General features: G+C 46.3%; 1 protein-coding gene across 2 annotated transcripts in view; it reads left to right on the top strand.

Annotated features, from left to right (window-relative positions):
- Positions 1-18,900, top strand: part of LOC137385171 (ubiquitin-conjugating enzyme E2 E2) — a 401,363-nt gene that overhangs the window by 333,507 nt on the left and 48,956 nt on the right. For both annotated transcript variants that reach the window (XM_068060156.1, XM_068060146.1), the window contains one exon: positions 15,839-15,971. In XM_068060156.1, the coding sequence (XP_067916257.1) occupies positions 15,839-15,971 (133 nt within the window). The remainder of the gene's footprint in view (positions 1-15,838; positions 15,972-18,900) is intronic.

Below are 18,900 nucleotides of genomic sequence, written 5' to 3'. Positions count from 1 at the left end.
GTGGGGGGGGTGGGGGGGTGTGGGAGGGGGTAGCGAGGGGCCAGAGAACGGGGTGGCGCGAAGCAAGGAGCAGGGAACAATCGGGCAGGGAAGTGAAGGGCAGCAGCGAGTACTGGAGCGAGTTGCCAAGGGGGGGGGGGGAGAGTGGCTAGTGGGGGGGGGGGGGGGGAGCGAGTGACGGGGATCGAGGTCCAGCCTCAAAGTCTCCCATTCAGCTGCTTCCTGTAGCTGAGTGGGGGGCTCTTTACCCGATGATGCTTTATCGCGCATGCGCGAAGATGGACCATGTGCAGGTACGTGATGACGCTGCGCGATGACGTCATCCCGCACATGTGCCACTTAGTCCTGGCAAGATGTAGCTGCGCATGTGCGCAGCTTGGCGCACATTGATGACGTCAGCGGGCCACTGCATTGTCAGGAATCACTTTGATTAAATATTGGGAAGACTGAAGCCATTGTTTTCAGACCCCACTCCAAACTCCATTCCCCAGCTACCGACTCCATCGCTTTCCCTCGCAACAGTCCAAGACTAAACCAGACTGCTCGCAACCTTGGCATGATATTTGACCACGAGATGAGCTTCCGACTACATATTTACACCATCACTAACAAAACCTCCATAACATCGCCCGTCTTCGCTCCTGCCTCAGCTCATCTGCTGCTGAAACCCTCATTCATGCCTTTGTCACCATTAGACTTGTTATTGCAATGCACTGCTGGCTGGTCTCCCACATTTTACCCTTTGCAAACTTGAGGTAATGCAAAACTCTGCTGCCATGTCCTAACTCACATGAAGTCCCATTTACCTATCACCCCTGTGCTTGCTGACCTACATTGGCTTCCAGTCAAGCAACGTCTTGATTTTAAAATTGTCATCCTTCTTTTCAAATCCCTCCGTGGCCTTGCCGCTCCCCATCTCGAATTTCCTCCAGCCCCACAATCCTCCAAGATATCTGCATCAGCTAATTCTGCCTTCTTGGAGCATCCCGGATTTTAATTGCTCCACCATTGGTGGCCGTGCCCTCAGTTGCCTAGGCCTTAGCTCTGCAATACCCTCCCTACACATCATCTCCTCTCTACCTCACTTTTCACCTTTCTTAAAGATATTTCTTAAAACCTACCTCTTTGACCAAACTTTTGGTCATCTGTGCTTATGTGGCTTGATGTCATATTTTGTTTAATAATGCTCCTACGAAGCACCTTGGGATGTTTCATTATGTTAAAGGTCCGATATAAATAAGTATATTGTGCACTAATACAACAACAAATGTGAATAAAAATAAACTTGATTTAACTCCTAAAATGGCTCATTCCGTTTTAGTGCTTCAGGATTGATTTGCCCACATTTACGGCCAAAAATCAGAAGGGAATTAGGGTTCTTTCCCCCATGCTGCTTCGGATCTCCCCTTTCTGAATCCTTCCTTTTGCAACTCCAGTAAGCTGAAGTGTTTGAACGCAAATGTCTACTGTGAATGGGAACAGTCAATCAGAAATTCTTGTCCAGTGCTGGTAACCATATTCAATTTGTCACTTTGCCTTGGACCACTAGGGCCAAGGAACAGTGTGAAAAACAAATAATTTTGCTGAGGTGAAAGGGAGAAAGCAGAAAGTAGCGGGTAATAGAAAGTGCCAACCTAAACGAGGGTAGGTCATGCCCCTAATTGGGGAGGGTAAACAAAGCAAGGGAATACACAATAAGCGGGAGGATATTGAGAGGGGTAGAGGAAGTGAGAGACCTTGGAGTGTATGTCCACAGGTCCCTGAAGCTGACAGGACAGGTAGATAAAGTAGTGTGGAAGGCATATGGAATGCTTTCCTTTATTGGCCGAGGTAAAGAATACAAAAGCAGGGATGTAATGCTGGAACTGTATAAAACACTGGTTAGGCCACAGCTGGAGTATTGCATACAGTTCTGGTCACCACATTACAGGAAAGACATAGAAACATAGAAAATAGGAGCAGGAGTAGGCCATTCGACCCTTCGGGCCTGCTCTGCCATTCAAAAAAGATCATGGCTGATCGTCTAATTCAGTACCCTGTTCCCACTTTCTCCCCATATCCCTTGATCTCATTGGTATTAAGAAATATATCTGTCTCCTTCTTGAATATATTTAATGACTTGGCCTCTACTGCCTTCTGCGGTAGAGAATTCCACAGGTTCACCACCCTCTGAGTGAAGAAATTTCTCCTCATCTCGGTTCTAAATGGCATACCCTGTATCATGAGACTGTGACCCCTGGTTCTGGACTCCCCAGCCATCGAGAACATCCTCCCTGCATCTAGCCTGTCTAGTCCGGTTAGAATTTTATAGGTTTCTATGAGATCCCCTCTCATTCTTCTAAACTCTAGTGAATATAGGCCCAGTTGACCCAATCTCTCCTCTTACGTCAATTCTGCCATCCCAGGAATCAGCCGAGTAAATCTTCTTTGCACTCCCTTCATGGCAAGAACATCCTTCCTCAGATAAGGAGACCAAAACTGCACACAATACTGCAGATGTGGTCACACCAAGGCCCTGTATAACTGCAGTAAGACATCCTTGCTCCTGTACTCAAATCCTCTTGTAATGAAGGCCAACATACCGTTCACCTTCCTAATTGCTTGCTTCACCTGAATGCTTGCTTTCAGCGACTGGTGCACAAGGACATCCAGGTCTCGTTGCACTTACCCCTTTCCCAACCTACCAGGATTCAGATAATAAACTGCCTTTCTGCTTTTACAACCAAAGTGGATAACCTCACATTTATCCACATTTATTATACTGCATCTGCCATGCACTTGCTCACTCACCCAACTTGTCCAAATCACATTGGAGCCTCTTTGCATCCTCCTCACAGCTCACATTCCCCCCCAGCTTTGTGTCATCTACAAACTTGGAAATGTTACATTTAGTTCTCTCATCTAAGTCATTAATATATATTGTGAATAGCTGGGGCCCAAGCACTGATCCCTGCGGTACCCCACTAGTCACTGCCTGCAAGCCGGAAAAAGACCCGTTTATTCCTACTCTCTGTTTCCTGTCTGTCAACCAATTCTCAATCCATGCCAGTATATTACCCCCAATCCCATATGCTTTAATTTTGCACACTAACCTCTTATGTCGGACCTTATCAAAAGCCTTCTGAAACTCCAAATACACCACATCCACTGGTTCTCCCTGATCTATTCTACGAGTTACAGCCTCAGAAAAACTGCAGTATATTTGTTAAGCATGATTTCCCTTTCGTAAACCCATGCTGATTTTGCCCAATCCAGTTTATGCTTTCCAGGTGTTCTGCTATCACATCCTTTATAATTTTGTAAGGCTAACTGGTCTGTAGTTCCCTGTTTTTTCTCTCCCTCCTTTTTTAAATAGTGGAGTTACATTTGCCACCTTCCAATCTGTAGGAACTGCTCCAGAGTCTATAGAATTTTGGAAGATGACCACCAATGCATCCACTATTTCCAGAGCCGTTTATTCTGGACAGAGTACAGAAGAGATTTACAAGAATGTTGCCAGGGCTTAAAGTTGCAGCTGTGAGGAAAGATTGGATAAGCTAGGGTTGTTTTCCTTAGAACAGAGCAAGTTGAGGGGTGACTTAATTGAGGGGTAATTATGGAGGGGCCTAGATAGAATAGCGTCAGCCTGGAGGACGCCGACATCGAGGAGGCCGTGCAGGCTGTGGGCTGGCCCGCTCGCCAGGGTCACGACCCCCGCCGGACGCCTCCCCCCTTCCCCCCCCCTTCCGCCGCCCGCACCACCTTCCCCGCTAGCACCCCCTGCACCCCCGCACCTCTCCCCCCTCGCACCCTCTTCCTAACTCCCCTATCGCACCCCCTACCCAGCTCATCCCCGTTGCACCCCCTTCCCCTGTATCCCCTCGGCATCCACTGCACCCCCTTCTTCCCTCTCCCTCCATGAAATCACACAGCTTACTTGTTAGGGCCTCTGCTCAGGGATAGGAGCCAACAATCCCACTGCCTTGTGGGCGTCTCGGGAGAGACCAAGGCTAAGGGAATAAACCCCAACAGAAAATCCGGAGCGGAACCCCGAAGTCGGTCATGTGTCACCTTTGGCATGTTTCCGGCAGTTCTTGCAGCCATACCGGTGCCAAACATGGTGCTCTGCACTCCTTTGGGCCCCACCAGGAAGGCCGAGAGGGGGGCTTTGACGCTTGGGCAACTCACAACCCCCATACATTGGCCCAAGCATGCGCCATTGGAGAGGTCACTCCATAGTGGCCTCACAGTGACCAAAACAACACGGAAGGCAGCAATTACGGGTTATACATCCAGCCCAACTGGCATAGAGATTGGGCGTCACGGGTTCCCTTTGTCAGTGGGAGAGGTCATCGCACCTCACTGGACAGCGACCGCCCGCCTCAAACCGGGCAGCCCCCGGTCAGTAAGGTTCTGTCCCGCCACAGTCCACCTGCTTCAATGGGTGCTTGGAGCTCAGGGTCATTGCCCGACAAGTGGAATGTAACACCGCACCAAACAGCACAACAAAAAAAGGAAAGAAGGTACCAGCCCTTCTTTTTGCAAGATGGAACATCAGAACTGTGTGTCCTGGCCTGTCGGAAGACCTTACACAAATCAACGATTCTCAGAAGACCGCCATCATTAACAATGAGCTCAGTAGACTCAATGTGGACATTGCAGCACTTCAGGAGACACACCTCCCTGCGAGCAGATCTCGAAGAGAGCAAGACTACACCATCTTCTGGCAGGGTAGGGATCCTGAAGAACCAAGACAGCACAGAGTGGGCTTCGCCATCAGAAACTCTTTGCTCAGCATGATAGAGCCACCTTCAAATGGCTCGGAATGCATACTTGCCATCCGACTGCTAACCGCTTCTGGTCCAGTACACCTACTCAGCATCTCTGCTCCCCACCTGAAGTGAAAGACCAGTTCTACGAGGAACTCCATCATTAGCAGCATTCCCAATACCGAACATTTGTTCCTGCTGGAGGACTTTAATGCCAGGGTTGGGGCTGACCATGACTCATGGCGCTCCTGCCTTGGGCGCTATGGCATTGGAAGGATGAATGAGAATGGACAGAGACTGCTGGAGTTCTGTACCTATCACAACCTCTGCATCACCAACCCGTTCTTTCATACTAAACCCTGTCACCAGGTTTCATGATATTGTTCCCTGATTTAGACTTGAGGGGGGCGATCTTCCTTTTGGTTGGCCCAAAAGCTCTCTTAATGCCATCATACATTTCTCTGATGTTTCCAGTGTCGGAGGCCAGCTGAATATGACTGCATAGGTGTTGGCACCAGCTGGACCTCATTGTCACAAGGCGAGCCTCTTTAAACAGCGTTCAAGTCACACGCAGCTTCCACAGTGCGGACTGCGAGACCGACCACTCCCTGGTGTGCAGCAAGGTTAGCCTCAAACCAAAGAAGCTGCATCACTCCAAGCAGAAGGACCGCCCGCGCATCAACACGAGCAGAATTTCTTATCCACAGCTGTTACAGAAGTTTCTAAATTCACTTGAAAAAGCCCTTCAAAACACTCCTACAGGGGATGCAGAGACCAAGTGGGCCCACATCAGAGATGCCATCTATGACTCAGCAATGACCACCTATGGCAAACGTGAGAAGCAGAATGCAGACTGGTTTCAATCTCACTTTGAAGAGCTGGAACCTGCCATAGCCGCGAAGCGCATTGCATTGTTGAACTGCAAGAAAGCCCCCAGTGAGTTAACATCCGAAGCACTTAAAGTAGCCAGATGCGCTGCACAAAGAACAGCCAGGCGCTGCGCTGGCAACACCTATGCAATCGTCTTCAGCTGGCCTCCGACACTGGAAACATCAGAGGAATGTATGATGGCATTAAGAGAGCTTTTGGGCCAACCAAAAGGAAGATCGCCCCCCTCAAGTCTAAATCAGGGGAAACGATCGCTGACCAACGCAAGCAAATGGACCGCTGGGTGGAGCACTGCCTGGAACTGTACTCCAGGGAAAATGTTCTCACTGAGACCGCCCTCAATGCAACCCAGTCTCTGCCAGTCATGGATGAGCTGGACGTACAGCCAACAAAATCGGAACTCAGTGATGCCATTGATTCTCTAGCCAGTGGAAAAGCCCCTGGGAAGGACGGCATTACCCCTGAAATAATTAAGAGTGCCAAGCCTGCTATAATCTCAGCACTACATGAACTGCTTTGCCTGTGCTGGAATGAGGAAGCAGTACCACAGGACATGCACGATGCCAATATCATCGTCCTCTCTAAGAACAAGGGTGACTGCGGTGACTGCAACAACTACCGTGGAATCTCCCTGCTCAGCATAGTGGGGAAAGTCTTCGCTCGAGTCGGTTTAAACAGGCTCCAGAAGATGGCTGAGTGTGTCTATCCTGAGGCACAATGTGGCTTTCGAGCAGAGAGATCCACCATTGACATGCTGTTCTCCCTTCGCCAGCTACAGGAGAAATGCCGTGAACAACAGATGCCCCTCTACGTTGCTTTCATAGATCTCACCAAAGCCTTTGACCTCGTCAGCAGATGTGGTCTCTTCAAACTACTAGCAAAGATCGGATGTCCACCAAAGCTACTAAGTATCATCACCTCATTCCATGACAATATGAAAGGCACAATTCAGCATCGCGGCACCTCATCAGACCCCTTTTCTATAATAAAAGCAAAATACTGCGGATGCTGGAAATCGGAAACAAAAACAAGAAATGCTGGAATCACTCAGCAGGTCTGGCAGCATCTGTGGAAAGAGAAGCAGAGTTAACGTTTCGGGTCAGTGACCCTTCTTCGGAACTGACAAATATTAGAAAAGTCACAGATTATAAACAAGTGAGGTGGGGGTTGGGCAAGAGATAACAAAGGAGAAGGTGCAGATTGGACCAGGCCACATAGCTGACCAAAAGGTCACGGAGAACAGGCAAACAATATGTTAATGGTGTGTTGAAAGACAAAGCATTAGTACAGATTAGGTGTGAATATACTGAATATTGAACAGCAGCAAGTGCAAACCTGAAGAAAAACAACCTGAAAAAAACAGTGGGTCAGCAAACTGAACAAACTAAGATGAAATGAAATAAATGCAAAAAAAGATTGTAAAAAATGTAAAAAGGAATGTAAAAAAAAAAGAAAAAATAACTAAAAATGAAAGTAAAGTGGGGGGCTGTCATGCTCTGAAATTATTGAACTCAATGTTCAGTCCGGCAGGCTGTAGTGTGTCTAATCGGTAGATGAGATGCTGTTCCTCGAGCTTGCGCTGATGTTCACTGGAACACTGCAGCAATCCCAGGACAGAGATGTGAGCATGAGAGCAGGGGGGAGTGTTGAAATGGGAAGCAACCGGAAGCTCAGGGTCCTGCTTGCGGACTGAGCGGAGATGTTCCGCAAAGCGGTCACCCAGTCTGCGCTTGGTCTCCCCAATGTAGAGGAGACCACACTGTGAGCAGCGAATACAGTATACTACATTGGCAAAATACTGCGGATGCTGGAAAAGCACCCCTTTTCTATCCTGAGTGGTGTGAAATATGGCTGTATTCTCGCACCTACACTGTTTGGGATTTTCTTCTTCCTGCTGCTCTCACATGTGTTCAAGTCTTAAGAAGGAATTTTCCTCCACACAAGATCAGATGGCAGGTTGTTCAACCTTGCCCGTCTAAAAGCGAAGACCAAAGTACAGAAAGTCCTCATCAGGGAACTCCTCTTTGCTGACGATGCTGCAGTAACATCCCACACAGAAGAGTGTCTGCAGAGACTCATCGACAGGATTGCGGCTGCCTGCAATGAATTTGGCCTAACCATCAACCTCAAGAAAACGAACATCATGGGAAAGGACGTCAGAAATGCTCCATCCATCAATATCGGCGACCACGCTCAGGAAGTTGTTCAAGAGTTCACCCACCTAGGCTCAACTATCACCAGTAACCTGTCTCTCGATGCAGAAATAAACAAGCGCATGTGAAAGGCATCCGCTGCTATGTAAAGACTGACCAAGAGAGCGTGGGAAAATGGCGCACTGACATGGAACACAAAAGTCCGAGTGTATCAAGCCTGTGTCCTCAGTACCTTGCTCTGCGGCAGCGAGGCCTGGACAACGTATGTCAGCCAAGAGCGACTTCCCAAATACATTCCATCTTTGCTGCCTCCGGAGAATTCTTGGCATCAGGTGGCAGGACCGTATCTCCAACACAGAAGTCCTCGAGGCGGCCAACATCCCCAGCATATACACTCTACTGAGCCAGAGGCACTTGAGATGGCTTGGCCATGTGAGCCGCATGGAAGATGGCAGGATCCTCATGGACACATTGTACAGTGAGCTCGTCACTTGTATCAGACCCACTGGCCGTCCATGTCTCCGCTTTAAAGACGTCTGCAAACGCGACATGAAGTCCTGTGTCATTGATCACAAGTCATGGGAGTCAGTTGCCAGTGATTGCCAGAGCTGGCGGACAGCCACAAAGGCGGGGCTAAAGAGTGACGAGTCGAAGAGACTTAGCTGTTGGCAGGAAAAAAGACAGAAGCGCAAGGGGAGAGCCAACTGTGTAACAGCCCCAACAACCAATTTTATCTGCAGCGCCTGTGTAAGAGTCTGTCACTCTAGAATTAGCCTTTATAGCCACTCCAGACGCTGCTTCACAAACCACTGACCACCTCCAGGCGCTTACCCATTGTCTCTTGAGACAAGGAGGCCAAAGAAAGAAAGAAAGAAAAGATAGAATAGAAGTGAAGAACCGGTTTCCCCTAGTGGAGAGGTCAATTACCAGGGGGCACAGATTTAAGGTGATTGGTGGAAGGATTAGAGAGGGACATGAAGAAAAATGTTTTCACCCAGAGGGTGGTGGGTGTCTGGAGCTCGCTGCCTGGATCGGTGGTGGAGGCAGAAACCTTAAACTGATTTAAGGTACCTGGAGCTGATGTGCTGTAACCTGCAAGGCTACGGACCAGGTGCTGAAAAGTGGGATTAGAATGGGCAGCTAGTTTTTTCAGCTGGCACAGACACGATGGGCTGAATGGCCTCTTTCTCTGCCATAACTTTTCTATGGTAATTTCTGTTGAGCATTTGTAACAATTTGGTCTGTACTTGTGTGAATTTAATTTTGATAATTTATGACATTTTTGTAATGTGAAATTAATGCAGCATTTTTGTCCGAACAGCAAGTTCAGAGACATGAAGCTCAGTTAGACTTGAGCACACAAACCCAGCTGGCCCTTCAGTGCTGTACTGAGACTGTCGGAGATGTTGTCTTTCAGATGAAATGTTAAACTGAGCCCCTTCGGTCCTGTCAAATAGATGTAAAAGATCCCATGGCACTATTTAAAGAAGAGCAGTGGTGTTCTTCCTGGTGTCCTGGCCAACATTTATCCCTCAAGCTGCACGTTAATCAAACAGATAATCTGGTCATCAAATTCATTGCTATTTGTGGGGCCTTGCTGTGCACAAATTGGCTACCATGTTCCCTACATTACAACAGTGATTACATTTCAAAAGTACCTCATTGCCTGTCTTTTTTTCTCTTTCACATATAAATTTGCAAAATCAAACAACAGGGAGGGGCGTCATGTGGAGCATAAACACAGACATTGACAATCTGAGCCAAATGCCTGTTTCTGTGCTGTAAATTCAATGGTTAAAAGAAAGCCTGGCTCATCTTCTGCTTTTAGTGTGTTGAGTACTTTATGCGAGAAGTGCTAGTGCAAGGAAATAAATGACAGCAATGACACCAACCATGAATGATTAAGATATAACTTTAGTGGTTAGTGTAATAAACATAAGTAAAGGGATCTATTAACTATAGTGGAGAAGATAACAATTAATAAATCTACCCTTCAAAGGATGAGAACTGTTAAGTCAGGAAGACCCGTTTCAGAAAAGTATTTTTGCAGTAAACAACTAAGATTATTTATGTGAACACACTGTTTTCTAAGGATTCCAGAACAGATACATCATGATGTCTTATCTGTGACACGCTGCTTTGATATAGGTAAAATTTGGTGTATGAAGGAGCATGGTTTTCAACAATTCTTTAGAGGGCTTGGAAGATAGAGAAACCAAAAGCCAATCTCAGTATACAGATAGATTGATCAGTTATGCTGTATATGAATGAAATCTGTTCTGTATACGCCACTATTAAGTGTCTCGTGCTTACTCAAAGCATGACATTGAGAGCCATAGAAAGAAGGAGGTTGACTAACAGTTGAATGTTAACAGTAGTACTTATCCTCCAAGGGAAATTTTGCCCTCCCTTCATATAAATAACAGCCATTCTAAATGCGACTCCAGAACTCAATTTTTGCCTCCTCTGCTCAAACTTTCATGTGTTTTTCAGGAGAGGCCCATATTGTTCTAAACAAGAAATTTTTTTTTTTGGTCATTTCCTTTCATCCATCGTAGGATGGGAGTAAGTACACCTAATGACAAAAATACTATTATTGATATACAAACATATGAATTAGGAGGAGTAGGCCACTTGGCCCTTCGAGCCTGCTCTGCCATTCAATAAGTTCATGGCTGAACTGATTACTTCACATTTTCACCTACCCCCGATAACCTTCAACCCCCTTGCTTATCAAGGATCTACCTCTACCTTAAAAATATTCAAAAAGACTCTGCTTCCACTGCCTTTTGAGGAAGAGAATTCCGAAGACTCACAACCCTCTGAGAGAAAAAATTCTCCTCATCTCTGTCTTAAATGGGCAACCCCTTATTTTTAAACAGTGACCACTAGTTCTAGATTCTCCCACAAGGGGAAACATCCTTTCCACATCCACCCCTCAGGATCTTTTTCAATCAAGTTGCCTCTTACTCTTCTAAATTCCATCCTTTGCAATCTTTCCTCATAAGACAGCCTGCCCATTCTGGGTATTAGTCTAGTAAACCTTCTCTGTACTGCCTCCAACGCATTTACATCCTTCCTTAAATAAAGAGACCAGTACTGTATACGGTACTCCAGATGTGGTCTCACCAATGCCTTGTATCGCTGAAGCATAACCTCCCTACTTTTGTATTCAATTCCCCTTGCGATAAACAATAACATTCAATTAGCTTTCCTAATTGCATGTTGTACCTGCATACTAACCTTTTGCGATTCATGCACTAGGACACCCAGATCCCTCTGCATCTCAGAGCTCTGCAATCTCTCACCATTTAGATAATATGCTTCTTTGTTAATCTTCCTGCCAAAGTGGACAATTTCACATTTTCCTACATTATACTCCATTTGCCAGGTATTTGCCGACTATCTTAACCTATCTATATCCCTTTGGAGCCTCCTTATGTCCTCTTCACAAGTTACTTTCCTACCTATCTTTTGTCATCAGCAAATTTAGCAATCATACCTTTGGGCCCTTCATCTAAGTCATTTATATAAATTGTAAAAAGTTGAGGCCTCAGCACTGATCCCTATGGCACACCACTCGTTACAGCTTGCTAACCAGAAAATGACCCATTTATGCCTACTCTCTGTTTCCTGTTACCTAATCAATCTTCTATCCATGCCAATATGTTTCCCCCACACCATGAGCTTTTATTTTCTGCAATAACCTTAGTTATGTATTTGTTACATTTAACACCCAGAGGAAAATAAGGCCCCTTGTATTGGAGAAAGGCTAAATTAAAAATTCATTAAAATGTATAGGGAGAAAATCTCTCAGATAGATATGTCCCTAATAGATGAAATTGAACACTACGCCTTCCTAAAATTATTGGCCGACTTGTATTATAAAAGAGTTTATTTTTGTTGATTAATGCAAGCTAATACATAAGGACAGTGCCACATAAAGGGATCCAGCTGTTGTCTTGAACTGCAACATCAATATTCAACCCCAAGGTGAGTTACATCCTTTAAAACTGATCCCTATTGTTTTAATAACCGATATTGCACTTGACATCACTAAATTACAAAATAGGTAAAAATAACAAAGCCATTTGACCCATTCCAGTTCATTCATTAGAAAGAACCAACAGTTCCCCACCACAACATCTAGCTGTTTCTTACTACTTTACCTGAGATTAAGGGTTGAATTTTTGCATCAGAGGTGGAATTGGGACTGTTATCAGGTCCTGAACTCGCCCCCAATGGGAAACAGTCACTCTTTGGGATTTTGACCAGAGCACCCCCTTAATTGTCATGGAGACAGGTTCCCTGTCCAATTAAGGGCTAATGAGAGGCCTTACAGCTTGAGAGGAGCAGCAGGCTGCCAGAGAGAGTAAGTAACTGAAATGGCAGTGCCCTCTGACCAACGTTTTTTTTAAAAGTTTTAATAAAAAAGAATCAGTGGCCAGACCACCACTGTGGCAGGGCGATGGTGAGTTTTGGGGTGGGGGGGGCGGGGAAATCCCTCTACAGGACGGGCTTTGGCTGCAACTGCAACCAGGCAGGCAGGGAGTGTCTGTAGGCCTGCCTGCAGCGCTGGACCCCCGGCCTGCTGGGAAACTGGAGGCTGACTAAAAAATTTCAGTCAGCCCCCTTTAAATGCCCTTAAAAAGGCTTTTAACAAGCCTAATTGGTTGCCCACTTTGTGAGGGCAGGTAGCCATGCCATCCTCGAACCCGCCTCAGCAAAAATGGCTGACGCCACCTCCATTCCTTACCTCAGCGGGGCCCAAAAATTCAGCCCTAAGTGTCCCACTTGTCTCTCAGTAACTATCACTGGAAAATTTAAATGCGTCCTCCTCCAAATTTTACTCTACTTCACTTCGCTTTTGGATTCCTGAGCTGCCGTGATTGGAATACTGAGTGTTGAGTCCATGAACGTTCCTAGATCTCGGTCAACTTTACCTTTAATAGTTCCAACATTATTCAGTTATGATGCAAATTTTTTATTGAATTATGTACTGTTTTACATGAGTCCATATTAAACTTTGTCTGCCAGTGCTCTGTATATTCAAATATTTTCTCTAGCTCACTTTTTATTTCCCTGCCATGTTAGATTCAATGCCCATCCTAGTTTGAAATTATCTGCAGATTACCTTAATTTTCATTTAGCTCCTCAAATCTGGAGGTGGGTAGGGGGGGTCAAATTTTCTCCTGTGCTGCATTTGCCACAAGTGGAGGGCTGGGCAGGACTGCACACTAGCCCTTCTATATGGCCCTTGTGCAGTTTCCTAGCTCTGGGCACATTAATTACATGGGCTAGGCTGACAAAGAGATCTGCATGATACGTGAGGATCCCACTGCTGCTGGCCAGCAAAATTCGATGGAGCTGCAGTGGATCATCCATTACGTGTCTCAAGGAGAGGAGGATGTCTTAAAAGGGGACAAAAAGTGCCCCAAAAATATATATTAAATTCTTAAAAGAGGCTCACAGAGCCATCAGCCCTCCAGCTGCAGGTAAGGGGCTTCAAGAAAAGGAAAGATACCCACTACAAGACCTTGTTCCTCCAATAATGGCCATAGTGGCTGCCCATTTCCTGGAGATTACTGAGGTTGGTGATGACACTGATAGTAAGGAGGGGAATCATTCAGGCTCCCAGGGCCCACCTCTCTGCCATTAGTTACATGCAACTGGGCAGTTAGCTAACTTCCCAGCTGAAGTAGGCAGAGAGAGATTCCTAGTGGCAGTGATGGTGCAGGAATGTGGCAGTTGGCCTGCAGATCTCATTTTTCTTTACTTCTACCGCTGTACTGCACAATTTTGGATGCTATAAAAGTGAATTCAGCCCAGAGTGTTTAATGTAAATTAGAAACACAGTGGGTCTCAAAACAAGCCCATTGGTCACCCCCACATCATTCTTCTAGGGGCTGAATACTGGATTTATTCCACAGGTGAAGACAAAGTAATTCCACAAAGATCACAATCACAACTTCTGTAAAGACACTGGCCCTGATATTTATAAGGATTTGGCAGTGGAATGGGATGCTTGTAGCAGCCGGGAAGTGGGGATTACACGCAGTTTGAGGGGCTAGGGCCAGAATTTTACACCACCCTAACAAGCCGGATGGTGGCCGGGGGGGGGTTGGGGAGGCTGGCGTAAAATGGAGCGGGAGGCTTTCCCAACCTGGTCCCGCCTCTGCCCCCCTTTATGTAGGGCAGGGGGGTGGGTTGGGCGGGCAAAAAACGTCCCGCCCGCCCCAGGCCAATCAAGGCTCTTAAGTCACGCATTTTACGCTTGGCATGCGGGCCTCCTGGAGCCGGGAAAAGCAGGAGGCTTCCAATCGTTTCAGGGGTGGGGCCCTGCTTATCGGGCACAGGAGAGTCGCCCTCGCTACCCCAACCAGCCCCAAGCCCTAACACGCCCCCCTTGCCTTGCCAGGGCCCAACCAATTACCCCCGGCGAGTCAACCAAAACTTACCTGGACTCCCAGCTCCATGTCTTCCTCTGCGGTCAGCTGGGTTGCAGTCCCAGCAGTGGCCATCGCTCCCGGTGGCACTGCTGGGGACTAAGAGCTGATTGGCCAGCAGCTCAATGAGACGGGACTTCCTCCCTCAAGCAGGTGGAAGTCCTGCCTCGAAGGAATTAAAGCCTGGGGACCCATAAAATGCGGATTGGATCCCCAGGCGAGGCGGAAGCGGGTTCGCCACTGACTTTTCAGTCGGTGGCCAGCTCCCGTCCGCCCAATGTGAAATCCTGGCCAGTAGTGGGTCGGTAGGGCAAATCGGAGCATGGATCGGGGGAGAGATCAGAGCATTTGCTGGGGAGGTGAGAGATCAGAGCATGCATTGGAGGGGAAGTTCAGAGCATGGGTCGGGGGGTGGGGGGGGGTGGTGGGCAGGTCGAAGCATGGGTTGGGTATCAATGTGAGTTGGTGGGGAGAGATCGGGGCATGAGTCAGGGTGGAGAGATCGGAGCGCGAGTCGGGGCAGGAGGAGATCGGAGCGCGAGTCGGGGCAGGAGGAGATCGGAGCATGGGACGGTGGGGGAGAGAAGAGGGGGAAGAATCAGCACGTGTCAGGGAACAGGTTTGCTTGAGGGGTCGGGTTGGAATTTTAAGCATAAATAGAACTGAGATGTCAGCATTTCATAAACCAGAAAGCCAGTGCTGAAAGACTGGAAATGGTTCAGACCTCACTTTGGATACCTGCTTTACAGCAAATATACAAGCTCTTATCACATGGCACACTAAAGCTGCTTTTATAACTAGTTCCTGCTGGGAAGGCCAGCAAAAAAATGCCATCCTCAGCAAATCTGTCCAGTTTACTCTTTGCATTTCAGCAGCTGCACAAGATCTGCATGACAGCAATTGACTAGCACAACATTAAAAGCAAAGTCAATGCAGTTTAAATGACATGTGGAAAGATTTGCTTGTAGTTATGATCCTTAAAGGCAACAATCAATTGCCCTCTAGTTCAGTGTACTGCTTCAAATTTCTGTGTAGTTAATCAACTTAGTATAATTTAAATTTTATTTTTTTCTTGCTAGATGCTCTCTCCAGTTCTGACAAAGAGAGACAGATGCTTGTTGAAAGACAAAGAATTCAACATGCTCTGACTTCTACCCCAAAAGACAGCCTCATTATAAAGATGAACATGGCTTCTAATGCTCTCATCTTTATGTCTGAACTTTCCATGACAACGTTAAATACTGTAACCCCCATCTGGAGGCATTTAATTGACAAGTTTTACTTCCTGGTTATCATACAATTCAATTAAGCATTTCAAGACCTAACCTAAATATGCCCATACTTGGGGCGGGGGGAATACTAGGGTTCAAACACTTGACAAGATTGTTCTTGCATAATGATATTCTCTAACATGATTTTGATCAGATGGACAGCGCAAGTTACTTTGAAAGAATTCCTTATATCCGCTGTATATCCCCTCCTGTTGGTATAAATTTATACATTTATATCGTCAGCATCATTTTTGGAGATTATTGTATGGAGTATTATATTGCCTCTAATTTTTATTTCCATTTATATTAATGAAATGTTTCTTCTGTTGCAGTGCTGGGCCCAAAGGAGACAACATTTATGAATGGAGGTCAACTATCCTGGGACCCCCAGGTTCAGTGTACGAGGGTGGTGTCTTCTTCTTGGATATCACATTTTCACCTGACTACCCCTTCAAGCCACCCAAGGTGTGTATTCCTGAACAGCAAAGTAAAGCAAAAGCATTTGTCTTAACAATGTAAACTGTATGGCAATAGGAAGTGTTTTGAACCAAATAATGGCAGAAGTTCTCAATATTTCTGAACTGATCACATTATTCCAATTATTTTGGACTGGTCCCCACTAAAATTTCTCATACCCTTCCACCAGCTCCTACCTAGCCAAGGATACTAGTACTGTAAGTTTTGCAAAAGACACTCTTCACTCATTCCCCCTCCTCCTGTTTCTTTTTCATGCTTACCTTTTTCACTGTGTTTCTCACCCCTTTAAATATAAGCTGCAGAACAACAAACGCAGAGGAAAGGAGACTGAAGCAGCATGTGGGCAAACCACAGAAACAGCACAGGTTGTCAAAACTTCACAAGAAGCAGAAAGTGGCTGTTGAACTTAAAAGATCAAGAAAACCAAAACATGTATGTGGTTCTAGCGAAGGAGGAGCTTGGCATGTCAGGCTTTGAAGCCGGCAAGCCAATTTGAAAAGGCGGTTTAAAAAGCATACTGGATCTTTGTTTTATAAATAGATGCATAGAGTATAAAAGCAAGGAAGTTATGCTAAATCTTTACAAATCACTTGTTAGGCCTCAGTTGGAATATTGTGTCCAATTCTAGGTACCACACCTGAGAAAGGATGTGAAGGCCTTAGAGAGTGCAAAGAGATTTACTTAAATGATACCAAGGATGGGGGATTTCAGTTACATGGAAAGACTAGAGAGGCTGGGATTGTTCTCCTTAGAGAAGGTTAAAGGGAGACTTAATAGAGATGTTCACAATTATAAAGGATTTAACAGAGTAAATGATGAGAAATGGCTTCCACTTGCTGAAGGGTCAGTTACTAGAGCACACTGATTTAGGATAATTTACAAAAAAGCCAGAGGTAAGACAAGAACTTTTTTTGCTCAGTGTGTTACTATAATCCTGAATGCAGTGCCTGAAACTTTTAAAAGTAAATTGGATAAACAGTTGAACGGAAGAAAATTGCATGGATATGAGGAAAGAGCCATGGAGTGCAGCTAGTGGATGATCCCTCTCGGCCTCCTCCTGAGGTCCCCAGCATCACGGTTACCAGTCTTCTGCCAATTCAATTCACTACACATGATATCAAGAAACAGCTGAAGGCACTGGATACCGCAAAGCCTATGGACCCTGACAACATTCCAGCAATTGTACTGAAGATTTGTGCTCCAGAACTGGCCGTGTCCCTAGCAAAGCTGTTCTAGTACAGCCACAACACTGGCATCTACCCAACAATGTGGAAAATTGCCTAGGTATCTCCTATAAACAAAAAGCAGGATAAATCCAACCCGGCCAATTACCGCCCCATTAGTCTACTCTTGATCATCAGCAAAGTGATGGAAGGTGTTGTCGACAGTGCTATGAAGCAGCACTTACTCAGCAATATCTTGCTCACTGACGCTCAGTTTGGATTCTGCTAAGGCCACTCAGCTCCTGACCATATTACAGCCTTGGTCCAAAATTGGACAAAAGAGCTGAACTCCCTTGACTGAGTGTGACATCAAGGAGCCCTAGCAAAACTGGAGTCAATGGGAATCAAGAGGAAAACTCTCTACTGGTTGGAGTCATACCTAGCTCAAAGAAAGATGGTTATGGTTGTTGGAAGTCAACCATTTCAATCCCAGGATATCACTGCAGGAGTTCCTGAGGGTAGTGTCCCAGGCCCAAACATCTTCAGCTGCTTCATCAATGACCTTCCCTCCATCATAAGGTCAGAAGGGGGAAAATCACTGATGGTTGCACAATGCTCAGCACCATTTGCGACTCCTCAGATGCTGAAGCAGTCTGTCTCCATTTGCAGCAAGACCTAGACAACATTCAGGCTTGGGCTGATAAGTGGCAATTACATTCACATCACACAAGTGCCAGGCAATGACCATCTCCAACAAGAGAGAATCCAACCATTTTCCCTTGACATTCAATGGCATTACCATCGCCGAATCCCCCATTATCAACACCCTGGGCATTACCATTGACCAGAAACTGAACTGGACCAGCCATAGAAGTACTGTGCCTACAAGAGCAGGTCAGAGACTGGGAATTCTGCAGCGAGTAACTCAACTCTGGACTCCCCAAAGTCTGTCCACCATCTACATGGCACAAGTCAGGAGTGTGATGGAATACTCTCCACTTACCTGGATGGTTGCAGCTCCAACAACACTCAAGAAGCTCGACACTATCCAGGACAAAGCAACCTGCTTGAATGACACCCCATTCATCACCTTCAACATTCACTCCCTCCACCACTGATGCACATTGGCAGCAGTGTGTACCATCTACAAGATCCACTGCAGCAACTCACCAAGGCTCCTTCGACAGCACCTACCACCTAGAAGGACAAGGGCAGCAGATGCATGGAACACCACCACCTGCAAGTTCCCCTCCAAGCCACACACCATCCTGACTTGGAATGATATCGCCGTTCCTTCACTGTTGCTGGGTCAAAATCCTGGAACTCCCTTCCTAACAGCACTGTGGGTATACCTACGCCAGATGGACTGCAGTAGTTCAAGTAGGCAGCTCACCACCACCTTGGGATGGCCAATAAACGCTGGCCTAGCCAGTGATGCTCACATTCCATGAAAGAATAAAATTAAATTGGATAGTTCTGTCTAAGAGCCAGGACAGGCGAGATTGATCAAATGGCTTCCTATTCTGCTGTATGATTCCACAACTCTATGATTCTAGGAAAGCTCACTGCAGCAGCACTCTGCACCAACATTATTGAAGTTAAACTTAGAGTACATATTCTGTTTTTTCCAGCTGCTCAATGGGCCCTTGTTATCTCTAGACTTGATTATTCCAACGCACTCCTGGCCGGTTTCCCACATTTTACCCTCCTTGAGGTCATCCAAAACTCTGCTGCTTGTGTTCTTACTGACACCA

Source organism: Heterodontus francisci, chromosome 2, assembly GCF_036365525.1.
Source record: "Heterodontus francisci isolate sHetFra1 chromosome 2, sHetFra1.hap1, whole genome shotgun sequence".
NCBI classification, from domain to species: domain Eukaryota; kingdom Metazoa; phylum Chordata; class Chondrichthyes; order Heterodontiformes; family Heterodontidae; genus Heterodontus; species Heterodontus francisci.
This window is presented reverse-complemented; position numbering and strand designations above follow the sequence as displayed.